We start from the raw sequence: 14,218 nt of genomic DNA, 5'->3' as shown, positions 1-14,218 counted from the left end.
TGTGTGTGGGGTGCTCGCAAGCCTCAGGGTGACTGTCCCTCAGACCCTCCCCAACTTACCTCCAGTCCTGGACCGTCACCCCTCGCCTTGGGCCTGTGAGAGGGGAGGCTGGGACACGCGCAAGCGTGCCTAAAGCCCCAGGGAGGTGTCCTGCGGATGCACACATACAGGTATGTATTCAGGTCATATACATCATATACAGAGTTGATCACGGGGGGGGATGATGCAGCTGTGGCTTCTATGGGGCAGCCGGGGAGGCTGGGGGCAGCAGGGCTTTGCCACGGGGAGCGGGAGATGGGCCCAGACTTTGGTCGGCGGCGACGCAGCCGGGGGCTCAGCCCGGCTCCCCGCCGTGCCCCCATGGTGGGTGGGGGGGGGCCGCAGAGGCCCTGTATCCACTCCCCCCGGCTGTTGCCCCGCTCTGCAGCGTGTGGAGGGAGGAAGCCGGGGAGTGGGGCTGGCCCCGTGGTGGGGGGAGGCAGCTGGTGGGGCGGCCGTGGCCCTCGCCCGACGCTCCTTGACAGGGCAGCGCAGGACGGGCACGGGATGAGATGGGACTCGCTGCCGCAGCCCCCTCCGGCGCACTCATCCCCACGCCTGGCGTGGCACGGAGGTCACAAGTTGGAAGACAGCCTGGACTTGGCCGGGTCCGTGTCGGGCGTGCCGGCCGCCGAATCCTTGCGGGCCGCCGCCGAGTCCTGCGGCAGGGCGGGTGGCCCCGCGTGCACCGAGCCCGTGGACGCCGGGTGAGCCGGGGTCCCCCGTGAGGATGCCTGGCCCCGCAATCCGGCCGAGGGGCCAGGGCCCGGTGAAGCAACAGCCGGGCTCCCACCGATGGAGGCGCAGGACTCGCGGGCCGAGGCCGGGGGGCTCTGGGTGCTGCCGGCTGCCAGCCCGTGGGGCAGGGAGGGCTGCGAGGCTGACAAGGGCCGCGAATCCTGGCTGAGGCTGCTGGTGTGCAGCGCCTGTGTGCTTTTGTGGGCGGCCAGGTGCTGGGGCGAACCGGGCGCCTGCTGCTGGCTGAGGGAGAGCTGGGAGCCCAGCTGCCCCGGGGCACCTCCGTAGACGAACGTCCGGCTGGCCAGGGGGCTTTGGGACGGCGGGCTGGCCGCAGCGGCGGCAAAGGCGCTGGTGGAGGCGGGCAGGGCCGCGGGCTGGGCCTGGTCCTGCGAGGGCGAAGGGTTGGCGTGGGGCGCGGGGGGCTGCGGCTGCTGCGGGGGGCTCTGCGGCAGCAAGACGGGGGAGACGGCGAAGGGGCTGGGCACGGCCTGGGCGTACTGCAAGCGGCGCATCATGCGGGGTGAGCCCAGGGCCATGGAGCCCACCAGCGGGCTGGCCATCTGCGGGCAGAAGCTCATGGCGACGGCTTGCTGGAGGGTGGCAATGGCAGAGGTGACCTGGGGCTGGACGGGGCTGTACATGGCCGTGTGCTGCTGCAGCTCCGCCTGCTGCACCATCTCCCGGTCGTACTTGACGATCTCCTGGATGATCTCGTTCTCCTGGTTGTTGAAGACCCCCGAGTTGAGGTCGTGCTGCACTTTGTGGAGCAGGATCGAGTTCTTCTTCCCTGCAGGGAGGGTGCCGGCATGCGGAGTGCCATGAGACCCTGTGGTGGGGCTATGCTGGGCCCCCCTGCCCCAGCCACAGCTGGGCTGGACAGCCCCCTCCCCCCCCCCCGCCCCCCATAGTGGTCCCTGTGCCCTACCGATGCGGTCGAGGCGGTCAATGGCCACGGTCTCAAAGGCCCGTCTCATCATGGGGTACTCCTCCAGCACCTCGTTGAAGTTGTCCACTGAGAGAGAGTAGAGGCGGCAGTAGGTGTCCGCCCGGACACTTGCCGTGCGCCGGCCACGGGTCAGCAGGCAGATTTCTGCGGAGGATACACCAGTGCCAAAGTCAAAACACCACCAGCAAGAACTGGAAACGGGGACAGGCCAGGAGCAAGGGGCGAGAACCACTGAGGGGTGTGTGCCCCAGGACAGCGTGGGGGTCCCTGTGCCTCTCATAGAGCCTGGGAGGGGGACATGGCTCAGCCCCAGCAGTGCTCACCTCCGAAGTAGGAGCCATCAGAGAGTTTCATCTCCTTGTTGCCCTTGGTGAGGATGCTGACAACCCCATGCTGGATGAAGTACATCTTCTTGCCAATGGTGCCCTCGCGGATGATGTAGTCGCCCGGTTGAAACACTTCAAACTTCAACTTGGTGAGCATCGCCGTGACAAAGTTGGGGTCCGCATTGGCGAACAGCGGCATTGAGGCCACCAACTTGCGGCAATTGAAGTTCACAATTTCCTGCAGGGGAAGGAGGCAGGGACATGGCTTCCCCAGGGCAGGCTCACGAGCACAGAGGTGTCAGCACACACACAGACAACCCAGCGCACAAATCTGTGCGCGGACACGCTCGCACTCGGAGCCGCAAAGCTGGAGCAAGAGGTGTCTGACCCCAAGTACATGCACTGCAGGAGCTGGTGGGACCCACAGCCTCCCGCCATGGCAGGGAGCAGGGGGGACCCTCATTGCGGGAGGGGGGCATTCCCCATCCTCCCTGCAGCATCCCACGCCCAGCTCTGCAGCCCCCAGGGCCCTTACCTCACGCAGGGGCTCATTGAGCTCGCCCAGGATGCTGTCCTCGTCAAACATCTTGCCCTGGTAGCGGTGCTCGTAGTAGTCGTGAATCTTCTGGCGGAAGTCAGCGGGCAGCTTGTGGAAGGACATGTACTGCTCCACTTGCTTGTACTGCGGGGAGAGGCGGTGTCAGCACCCAGCCAGGCTGGGGCTACAAGGCCGGGACCCCCCACCCACATCCCCGCTCCATGGGGTGGGTCCCAGGCCCCTCCTGGCTGGCGGTTCCCACTCCCTGCCCCACCAATGGCATCGATATGGAGGTCTTGCCCTGCCTGGCTGCACCCACAGGCGCCAGTGCAGCTCCAGGAGGGAATGCAACAGCTGGAACTATGGTCCCTGCCCAGCCCAGTCCTACCTTCTCCTGGTACTGGCGCCGGGAAGAGTCCAGCGACTGGATGAGGGCAGTGGCGTGGCCGATGAACATGGCGTAGCAGGTGGCCCCCACGATCATGCTCAGCATCGTCAGCCAGATGTCCGTCATGCTCTCGGGTGCCTGCTTCCCATAGCCGATGCAGAGCATGTGGCTCATCGACTTGAAGAGGGCAAAGGAGTACAGCTCGCTCCAGGAGTCATTCTGCAGCGACAGAGATGGTGGCAGTGCTCAGTCCTGGCTGGTGCACAGCTGCTCGCATGCACATGTGCATGCATGTGTGTATGCGTGTGTACAGGCACCCATGGGTACGATGCCCTGACTCAGGCCTTGCGGACAAGCCAGGTTCTCTGCCTGCATCTCCCAACAGCACTTGGCGATAGGATTTGTTTGTGAATGTCTCACCACACAGGTGAGAGCCAAACAAACCCAAGTGCCAGGCACGGCTGGTGCTGCAGGGATCCCACAGGGCTCTGCTCCTTCCCAGCAGGTTTCTGCACCTCACGCCTGGCTTCGCTTTAGGTAGTCCGTCATTTTATCTTTTTTTTAAGCTGATATATGAAAGTGCAGTGAGCCCCTGTGAAATGCTGTGACAGGAACAAGCTCTGAGTTTGTGGAAGCCACTGAGTTATTGCAGCACTTGCGCTCGGGAGCCTGGGGCTGTGGCTGGGACAGCAGGCAGCTGCAGGCAGGGATGGGCTCCTGTGAAGCCCCAGGCTCCCCCCAGGAGCGAAGCAGCTGGGGAAGGAGAAGAAGGGGAGGAAGCCAGGCAGGGGGAATGCAGCAGAGATGGAAACACTGGCAGAACGGGACGAGATGGATGGAGGGAGAAGAGCCATTTGTAGCAGGCTGCAGGGCTGAGAGGGAGCAATTAGAAACATGGTCCATTACTTATTAATAGCAGCTTTGCTGCTAATGAGCAGGAGGAGGCAGCAGGGGACGGGGCAGAGTACTGTGTCAGCATCCTCCTCCCACCCAGATTGATCCGCTGCCCCAGGTCCTGCGAGACCTCGCCAGGGAGACCATCCGCAGCAGGCATGGGGTGCCCTGCGCACCCTCCGCGCTCACACCATCGGGGCACCACAGCACCGGCCGGCGCAGGGATGGCATCTCCTCGGGTCAGTGGAGAGAGGCCAGACAACATGGGGATGGACAGGGGCCCGGGGGAGCAGGCAGGGAGCAGGGTTGGGGCCAGCACTCACCACCATCCCGTTGATAGAGACCCAGCAGTTCTGGGGGAAATCCTGCAGCATGGGCACGAGGAACTGGAGGCAGCCGTCCCAGTGGCAGAGCAGCAGCATCATGCCGATGAGGTTGATGATCCTCATCACCGCACTGGCCAGGTCGTAGGTCATGTGGAAGATCTGTGGATGGAAGGGCCGGGGTGGGATGGCAGAGGGTGAGTGCAGGGACTGTCCCCCCCACCCTGCCCCACTCCAGGCACTGACCCACATGGCCTCGGCCAAAAGAGGCACTCGCAGCTGGCCTGGCCCCAGCTCTCCCCACAGTGGCTCCGTTCCGCCTGCCTATTTATAGCCAGCGGGATGCCGCCACGCTGCCGCCCCGGAAAGCGCTAATGGCTGCGAGCTTTGATGAGGATAAGCCAGTGCTGGCGGATACTCAGGGAGAGCCAAATGCTCCAGGCACCGGGGAGGGAGCAGGGCAGCCCCTGAGGCAGCAGGCATGGGACGGCTTTTGGTAAAAAGGGTCCAAGGTACCTACGTCAGGGTGGGGCTGAAGAGAGACCCCCCAATCTGGGGAAAGTGGCCAGGGCAGCTCCGCACAGTCTGGTCTGCCAGAGATCCCACCCTGACAGGGATGGGTCTGCGTCGGCCCCAGAGCTGGTGGCTACAAGAGCATCAAATGCGGAGACCCATCAACAACACCCTGGGAGAGCCCCTGGCTGGGTCCCATGGCTGCCAGGACCTGCCACGGTGGGTCTGGGACCAGAGCCCTGGCCATGGAGGGGCATGTGGGCAGGAGCATGCCTTCAGGAGCAGCTGCTCTGTGCTCCAAGCACACCCCTTGCTCCTAGCACCGGCCTGCAGCTCCTGTGAGAGCAAGGCTTCCCCCCCCAGCCCCATCCCTGGTCCCAGCCTGCCCTTGGCTCCCATTGCCCCACGGCACCCACACAGGCAAACCCAGGAGGTAGAGACATGTCCTCCTGGTTGCAAACTGAGCCACGGGCTGAGGACTTGTTCCTTTTCCTGAATATTTTTAGGGTCTGGAAAAGGTGAATTCAAGGAGGAAAAAAGAGACAATAAGAAATTAACCCCCTGGCAGTGAAATCCTCCGTCTCTCCCACCGCTGCAGATCCAAGGCTGGAGCCCTGCAGTGTCACATGGAGCAACTGCACAGCAAGGGCACGGCGAAGGCAGGGCAAGGGCAAGGGCACAGGCACGGGGACGGGCAAGGGCAAGGGCACGGCCTCCCCTTCCTCTGTGCCCAGCCCCAGGCTCTGAGGCTGCCTGACCAGGCAGGGCACACGGTGTGGGCAGGATGAGTCAGAGCTGGTGCGATGTGCTGGGGAGGGAACAAGGTGGAGTGCAAGGGGCTGGGGAAGGGGCAGCCCCAGCCCCATCTCTGCCAGCCTCGGGCACATCCTTTCCCCACTCTGGCGATTGCCCCCCTGGGGCAGCCCCTCGCTGTCCCTCTCCCAGCTGCCGCTGAGGCTGCTGGGGGCAAAACCAGGCACATGTGGCCCCTCCAAGACACTCCTGCTGCGTCCACCAGCGTCCACCAGTCCACAGCACCTCCAAGAGCAGGGGAGGTCCCAGTGGGGACTGGGGCCATGCTCCCCTCCTGTCCCCTGTAAGCGTATGTGATTACCGGGATCCTCTGCACAGCCACGCACAGGTTTAACTCATCCCCGGGGCTCTCCCTGCTATGTCCCACCTGAAAGCAAAAAGGGCGCAGAGCCAGAGCCCTGGCGGGGAGGGACGGACACACTTTGGGATAGGGAGTCTGCAGGAGGTCTGGGATGCTCCCACAGCAGAGCCCAGCCCCCGGGGGAAGGAGCTGGAGAAGGGCACAAGGGCAGAGTGGGATGCAGGCAGGGAGATGCGGGCAGACTGACTGGAGCTGCAGCCATTCCCCCCTCTCCTCTGCCCCAGGAACTGGGGGCAGCCCCCAGCAGCACTGCGAGGCTCAAGGGCTCTGCTGGGCGCTGGCCGGGACAGCTGAGCTCAGCCCTGCGTGTGCGGGAAGGCTGAACCCCCATGGAGCTGTGGGAAGAGCAGCGTGCCAGGGGCTGGAGGATTTCCCATTGCAGGGTGAGGCCAGGACAGAGTCAGACCCCTGACACAATGGGGCCAGGCCATGGCGGGGCTGGTCCCTCCTGGCAGGGCTGCCAGGCACAAGCCCCCAGCGCCCACCCCAACTCGCAGAGCAGCCCCATGGCTTTGCAAGGCAGAGGTGCGGGAGGGTCCCGTGCCATCCCTGGAGCTGATGTCACCGTGCCTGGGCTGCACCGTGGGTCCCTGCCGCACTACTGGGCAGCTCTGCCGGAGCCTGCACAGGGGGATGCCTGGCCAAGAGTCGCACCTGCCCTTGCCAGGCCTGGGGACACGCGGTGGCAGAGGAGGAGGAGGAGGGAGCGAAGGCACTCGCCACCCCTCCAGCCCGCGGGTGCGCATCCGGCTCTGTGCTGCAGCGAGAACCTGCACAGCCCCAACCAGCGGAGCTGCCGTGAGGCACCTGCCCACGTGCCAGAGCCACGCAGCAAAGCCGAGCACGCCACAACTCGACACAAAGGCACGTCCCCTCGCAGCCCACGTGGCCCCGGGTGCGCCAAGCCCAGGCAGCACCCTGCCTCCTGCCCTGGGGACCTGGGGGTCCCGCTGTCCCCGAGGGGCTGGGGCTCCTGCAGCCCCCTGCCAGTGCTCCTTGAGGTCCCGGTGGTGCAGGGAGCCAGAGGGGACCAGAGGCAAGGAGCATCAACCTGAGCAGGGGGATGCGGCTGAGCTGCCGGCGGAACACGGTACAGCACGCCTGCTTGTGCCGGCCATGCTATCACCCGTGGGTAGTGCTGTACCACGGCACTGGGACTGGCTGTGCAAACCCCAGCACCCATGTGCATGCACACACACGTGCACACACACGCACGCACAGACAGGGCATGGCTTGGCTGCAGCTCAGCGGGCCCTGAGGAGCCAGAGGGACTGCCTTTGCGCTGAAGCAGACCAGGAGTGCTCTCATGTCACAGCTGTCCCACTGGGGACAGAGCAGAGGGAAGGTGGGGGATGCCCAGAAACTGCCTCCACACCGGCCCCACACACAGCCCTGCAGACCCCATCCAACCCACCAGCTCCTTGGGCAGCCCCGAGCCCCACTGCCCTCACAGGGACACCTCCTGGATCCCACTCTCTCTAGCCTGTCCCGCCACTGCCAGAGGAGGCACCCACCGCCGGGCTGTGTCCTGTGTGACCCTTACCTCCTCCCACTGGTGGATGTAGCGGATGAGCCGGGAGAGGCGGAGGAGCCGCAGGAGGCTGAGGATCTTGGTGAAGCGGACGATGCGGAGGGCACGGGCCGTCTTGTACACCTCTGAGTCTATGCCCTTCTCCACAATGAGGAAGACGTAGTCCACAGGGATGGAGGAGACAAAGTCCACCACAAACCAGGTCTTGAGGTACTTCTTCTTGATCCTCTCGGGGTCCAGGATGATTTCTGTATTGTCCTCAATGACAATCCCCGTCCGGAAGTTCAGCACCAGGTCCATCAGGAAGAAGGTGTCGGAGACCACGTTGAACACGATCCAGGGCGCCGTGGTCTCCTCCTTGAAGAAGGTGATGCCCACGGGAATGATGATCAGGTTGCCCACCATAAAGAGCAGCATTGTGAAGTCCCAGTAAAACCTGGGGAGAGTGAAGATGGAGGAAGGTGTCACCAGCGCCCTGCAGCCGCCCCCTGTGTGGAAGGGGCCTGGCCACTGCGCCCTGCCCTAAGGGACCTGTGTTACCAGGTGCTGTCACTCTGATGCCACCTCGGCCCCAGGCACCCCCTCCTCTCTCCAGGGACCACATCCTGCTCCCCCCTCTCCAAACTGCCCCCAGGCCTGATCCTGCAGGCCAGCACAGTCCCTGGTTGAGGTAGGACTGTGCAAGTGCAGAGGGGTGTGCAGGATGAGGCACGGGGCTCTGTGCTGCCGGGGGCTCTTCCTGCTGTGCTGGTTTCACCAGAGGTCTGCCCTGAGCACCCAAACCCAGGCAGATCCCAGAACGAGGGGAGAAAGATGCCACCAGGCACTGGTGGGGGGGACCCTCCTGCCGAGCCCCCCTGGAGCAGCCCATGGGCTGGGGACCACCCTCATCCCCAAACTGCCCACTGAGGCGGGGCCATCGCGCTCTCCGCAAGCAGCACGTAAGGTCATGGGTGGAGGCAGGACAGGAGAGCCTGGTCTCCCCCACCGCTCCCCTGGGAGCACCCCCCCATTCCCCCCACCCTGCTCACGGAGTCCCCAGGGACAGCCAGGGCCACCCCACCCCGGCACCTCCCTGGACCAGGCTGTGGTCCCAGTTTTGGGGGTGCACAGGGCGGCAGCTGCATGTTGGACCCAGCAGCGCGGCCGCGGTGGAAGGAGCTGCCGTGGTGGAAGGAGCTGCCGTGGCTCCCGGTGCAGCAGATCACGTACGGCTGCAGCTGGAGCCGGCATCGCCCGCAGCCCCGGTCAGATGGCGGCGAGGGCAGGCAGCCGCCTTTGCTTTCGCCTCTGCCTGGGCTGCACGGCTCCTCCATTCTCTCCTGCCTCACCCCCGTCCTTCTCTCCTTTCTCCTTGTCCCCGTCTTCCAGGCCACCGATGACCTTTCCGAGCATCTGCAAGGTCACGGCAGCCCCATCCTGGCAGGACCGTGCAGAGGGGACCCCAGCCCCCAGCTCCCTGCCTGCCCCACGCCCCGGCACTGGTCTCGGGGGACAGGAGGGGAGGATGCTCCTCAGTGCCACGGCACAGACACGCAGGGCCCGAGGCAGGAGCTGCCGGGCAGGGGGTGCCCTGGCCATGGTGCCGGGGGGAGGGGGGGAGGAGGGGGAGACCTTCTGCACACAGGAATGGGAGATGGGCCAGATCCATCCCGCTCCCCACCTCCCCCTGTGCAGATTAGCGCAGGACCAGAAGGAGTCAAGCATCCCAGCTTCTGACCTTTCTCCAATGACACCTTCCCCATGTGAAACGTTGCCGTGGCAACTGTGAGTGATGTCACTGCTGCACAACGATGACTTCACACCCAGGGCTGTCTCCAGGGTACCCTCACCAGCTGCCAGCCAGAAGGAGCAGGTTGTGCTCCCCCCAGCTCCCCCACAGGCGAGCTCTGGCCACCAGCACCGAGCGGCTCCAGTGCCCTGTGACCCCCCGCAGGCAGCGAGGCCGCAGCCGTGGTGGGCTCTGCCAGACCCCCAGAGTTCCAGCCACACAGCACGACCCCCAGAAGATGCTGGGATCGGCAGAGGCACTGCTGGGGCTCGGGCAGCCCATGCCAGCAGCACCGGGCTGGATCTGTCCTGCAAACCCCCTGGCAGCTCTCACTGCAGACTGACCCTGCTGCACAAAGCGAGTCTCATGGGGGCATTAGCCAGGCAAAGCTGTGAAGAACAAAGATTAAATAACCATGCCAGCTGGGCAAAACTCGCCACTGGCTCAAATCCCTTTGCAATCTGGCGGAGCCAGGGCGGAATTTGGTCTGCTGAGAAAGATAAACTGCTCCTGATCGCCCCCAACACACACGACTGCCTCTGTGCGATCTCTTCAGGGACCTGGGTGCAATGCCAACGCTTTCTTCCTTGGAGGGCAGTGTGGGCATAGAAAAAAAGATCCAATCCAGGCTACTAAAAATATCTGAATACAAATTAATTAGGATCCTTGGCACCCCCTCCCTTGCTTCTGACCCAATTGAATGACAGTGATGACGACAGAAGATGCCAAAAGCCTCTGCGAGCGGGGGCTGCTGCGTTCCTGCTTCACTGCTTGCCCAAAGCCTGGCACAGCCGTGCTGCCCCACAGGTCCTGGGCAGGAGCTGAGTCAGGGCCAAGCCCCACCACCAAGTCCCAGGGGCCCCGCCATGCTCCTGCCCCCAAGATCCTGGACCACATCCCTCCACAAAGCTGCCACCTCTCCAGCACCTCCAAAACTGCGACGGAGACCCCGAAGCCAGAGAGGCATGGGGCAATCCTGATGCCTCACCAGCAAAGCCTCCCTGTCTGCCTGCTGTTACTGCCTGGGAGGGGTCCAGGAGAAACCCCTGCACTGTCCAGGGGGGCACGGCCGCAAGACACCGGGGTCGTACCCGCTCAGCTCCACCGCTGGCACACAGAGTTCCAGGGGGCTGCTGGGGATGATCCAGCTGCCTCTGCAGGCTCGGTGCGACGCATCGCTCCCCTCTATGGTGATCCTATCGACTGGGCACCGAGCTGCCCACTCACCAGCCTGCCCGGGCAGACGAAGCTCCCTGAGACCTCGCTCTGCAGAAGGTGCCCCCAAGGGCTGAGCCCCTCGGCTCGGACCAGGGCCCCAGCTGCAAATGGCCAGGGGGATCAGTGCGGGATCAGTGTGGGACCAGTGCTTCGCCAACTTGCACTAAATACTTATATTCTAAAAACGAGGTCACTTTTAGAAGTGGGTTAAGAAGCCAACAGCAGAAGTTTGCCTGAGCCGAGCAAGCAGCGAGGTGTGGTGCCCAAGGCGGCATCCGTACCCCCCGTGTCCCAGTATGGCCAGTTGTGACGAACAACTGGTGCTACTCTCCCCTGGAAAAGCCTTTTACCCCAGGGGGTCCCTGGGGAGAGGAGAGGGGATAAAGGCTTTGCAAACTGCTCGAGGACCCAAACCTTCACAATCCCCCCAGTCAGTCACAGCCTTTCTTCCCTGATGACTGAGCGGTGGCTTTCAGCACCCGCCAGGTCCGGCTGCCCCACACTGATGCTGCAGAGGCAGAGAGCAGCTCCCCAACACCCTCGCCAGAGGGAAGGGTAACACCGGGACCAGCAGCAGCGCTGGCAAGCACATCGGGAGCGGCAGCAGCTGCCGAGCCCGGTCCCTCCGCTCAGGACCCCCAACGGTGGCACCAACAGGTCTGTGGCACCATCCAGGCAGCAGCAAAGCCCCAGAAACCATTTTAAGCCCAGAAGAGGAAGGCTCCGGCCAAGCAGCACCAGGGACACATGCGCTGGATGCGGCTTTACCCCCGAGGCAGGTGTGGGACCGGCTCTCGCAACAGAAATTCACAAGCAGCGAAAACCCACAGCTCAGCCCCAGCCCCGTGCCTCATGGAAGGCTGCGAGTGCCGGGCCGGCGGGAGGGGATGCCGGCGTAGCCGTATCAGGCAGCCCCATGGGGGTCACGGGGAGACAGGCACCGCCACCACTGAATCACCGGCTGCGCGCAGCTCTCCGCATTACTGATGCATCCAGCAAGGCGCCTGGGCTGAATCCTCCTCCTGGGCTTATGCAAGTCTCTCACCGTGCGAGCAGGGGAAGGGATCGACCGTGGAGCAGGAGAACCCACTCCCCCGTGCCCGGGCTCCTGCACCCCCGGGAAGCACCTGCTCCTCCTGGGAACGCCACCGGCCTCCTCCTCAGCCCTGGCCCCACGCACATCTCTGCCCCCGATGCCTCACAGCACCCCGGCCCCGCACATGCCCCTGCCTGGGTCCCAGGTGTGTACGGGGTGTAAAGATGGGAGCCAGACCAGCAATGTGCCCCAGGTCACTGAGAAACAAGGGCTGCATGCAGCCCCCCAGCTCCCATTCCCAATCCCAGAGCGATACCACAGGTGCAGAAACACCAACAGAAATAACGAAAAAGTCGATGCTAGCTGGGTTTTTCCCTCTCATCGATAAAGACCAGAAGCGGCGAAGACTGAGAAAACAACTGAGCACAGCATGGGAAAGGAGGTGGCTCTGCTCGACGCTCTACTTCAGTGCACAATTTACAAGGTCTCTTTTATCAGATTTGCAGCTCGGGATCTCAACCAGCCACCCAGGCTGCTTCCTAATAATTCAATATTTATGTAAAGAGCAACTTTCGTTCCCAGAGCAAGTCTGCCCCTGAATTTTGCATGAATAATTGCAGTGCCGTGTCCATGAGGGGACAGGATCTCTAAATGACTCCGATTATGAAATGATGTCACATATGCAGATGGGTAATGATTTTATCTTAAGACGGGAAAATGAGTTTTGCAGGGCAAACACGGCTGGGTTCATGCTCCATTATCATTACTAGATAAACATAATACTTCTTTTTAAGGCAGGACCAACGTGGAATAGATAGACATGTCCTCAACATGCACAAGCAGAGTGGGCTCCCCACAACTGGGCTTTCAGCCCCACGTTGAGCCCATCCTGTTTATGTGCACATTTGTAGACCCAGACGATGCTGTGGCTCTGCCTGCAGCTCCTCCCCGCTGGGCAGGGAACTCTCCTACGCCACTTGCAGCATCAAAACACAGGCAGCGGCTCTTCCCCAACGGGTTTCAAGTCTTGATAGCGACTCCGGGATGGATGGAGCCAGCATGGGGCACGCTGGCCAGGGTGACTCCCCAAGGTCACCCTAGCGCGGACCGGTGCCTGCCCGCCCACCGCAAGCACCAGTCCAGGGAGCAACGCTGCTCTGCTCCAGGGAAGCCTCTGAGGCCTCGCTCCCATCACAGGCTCACCGCAGGGATACCCTGCTCTCAGCAGCACCGTGGGCTCTGCCACCGGGACCACGGCTCTACCGGCTCAGAGAAGCAGGGCAGGCTCTGGCCCCAGTGCAGTTGTGGGCAGGATGGTGGGGCCAGGCCATCACCCCTCTCCCAGCCTCCTCCAACAGCCCACAGCTACTGAGGGAGAAGTGAAGCACGGACAGCGCAGAGGGGCACAGTCCACTGGCTCACCAGCCCCCGGGTGCCGGCGATCCACCTGGTACCGGCACATTTGCCCAGTCACAGCAGGGACGGCACAGAGCTCCCTCCACTACGGGACTGGTGATGGCCACATGGTGCAGCTGCCCCTCACCCTGGCTCTCCAGCAGAACCTGGTCCCCAGCCGGCGAGCCAAAGAGGGGGCTCCAACGAATACCCACGGCGGGTTCCCAATGGGAACATCTGCCACAAGGGCGCGAGACCCCTGTGTGGGAGGTGAGCCCTGAGAGAAGGCTGAGGGCCTCCGGCTGCTCCTCTGGAAGATGCCAGATCAGCCCAGGAACAGCGCACGAGGGCAGGAGCAGGAGGTGCAGGCGCTGGTCCCTGCTCTGAGCCCGCCCAGCCAGGGCAGACAGCACCCATGGCCACCTCCACCTGCCCTGAAGACCCCCGTGCCAGTGGGGACCCATCAGCGCCAGCGGTGAACAGATCCGGGGGTCTGGCTCAGCAGCGACCCCCACACTGGCACCCAGCAAACCCTCCCTCGAGCCTCCCCAAACCGCATGCCAGAACAGCAGCGGAACGAGTCGGAGCCGGGCCCCCCTGCTCCCCCAGCCTCTGGCCAAAGGCCCCCCAGTCCCTTTGAGGTCGCTGGACCAGGGCCGGCCACGGTTGGCTCACCAGTGATGCCAGCGGGGTCTCAGCCACTCATCCCCGCAAGATGCCGTGCCGCCTGCCCCAGCCAGTCGAGCCATACATCCCTCCCGGCAGCTTTCACGCGACCCGGGAAGCATTTGCCACTTCTGAGCTCCCCCAGGGCTCAGGGGGTGGAAAGGAGATGGAGCTGCAGAGTCTTTTTCCCCTGGTTTGCCATTCCTCGGCTGGAAGCCGCACAGGCTGGATCTTGGGGTCCCCTTGGGAGCGAGAGGAATCCCTCCTCAAACTCCCTGAACCTAAGGACAGGATCAGGCCTCCTTGGGGGAGGGGGAACCTTCACAAAGCTCTGCTTGGCAGCGGAACTAGCAGCGTGTCCCCCAGCCCAGACCCCCGGCCCCGCAAGGGGAGGGTGACACCTTCCCCCGGGGTGGTTCCGGGGCAGAGCCGAAGCCCGGTGGGGCTCCAAAGGGTCCGTGCTGGGCCGCGCCGTCGGAGGCCCCGGGAAGGACGCGGGGATGCCCTTGCCCGGACCGCCCCGCCACCCCCCGCCAAAGCCGGGGGCTCTCGGCATCCCCGGACCGACCGCCGCTCCGCTGGGGAGGGGGATGCCCGGCCGCCAGCCCCTCCCTGCACACAGGCTGCATCCGCGCTGCCACCCCCGGCACAGCTCAAGGTGCCCTCTCCCAGGGCTCGGCCCGGCCTCCCCTTCCCCCGCCGGCGGGGCCGCCCCCGGG

At 64.0% G+C, this 14,218-nt stretch overlaps 1 protein-coding gene across 1 annotated transcript in view; it reads right to left on the bottom strand.

The window, feature by feature from the left end:
* Positions 1–614: 614 nt before the first annotated feature.
* Positions 615–14,218, bottom strand: part of HCN2 (hyperpolarization activated cyclic nucleotide-gated potassium channel 2) — a gene marked incomplete at its 5' end in the record, with an annotated part of 14,066 nt that continues 462 nt past the window's right edge. The window contains 7 exons of the mRNA XM_010563264.1: positions 615–1,567; positions 1,706–1,870; positions 2,050–2,290; positions 2,588–2,734; positions 2,979–3,197; positions 4,196–4,357; positions 7,426–7,849. Coding sequence (XP_010561566.1) covers positions 615–1,567; positions 1,706–1,870; positions 2,050–2,290; positions 2,588–2,734; positions 2,979–3,197; positions 4,196–4,357; positions 7,426–7,849 — 2,311 coding nt within the window. The remainder of the gene's footprint in view (positions 1,568–1,705; positions 1,871–2,049; positions 2,291–2,587; positions 2,735–2,978; positions 3,198–4,195; positions 4,358–7,425; positions 7,850–14,218) is intronic.

Source organism: Haliaeetus leucocephalus, unplaced genomic scaffold, assembly GCF_000737465.1.
Source record: "Haliaeetus leucocephalus isolate CR32 unplaced genomic scaffold, Haliaeetus_leucocephalus-4.0 Scaffold164, whole genome shotgun sequence".
NCBI lineage: Eukaryota > Metazoa > Chordata > Aves > Accipitriformes > Accipitridae > Haliaeetus > Haliaeetus leucocephalus.
The sequence above is the reverse complement of the archived record's forward strand: the minus strand, read 5'-3'. Positions and strand labels throughout refer to the sequence as shown.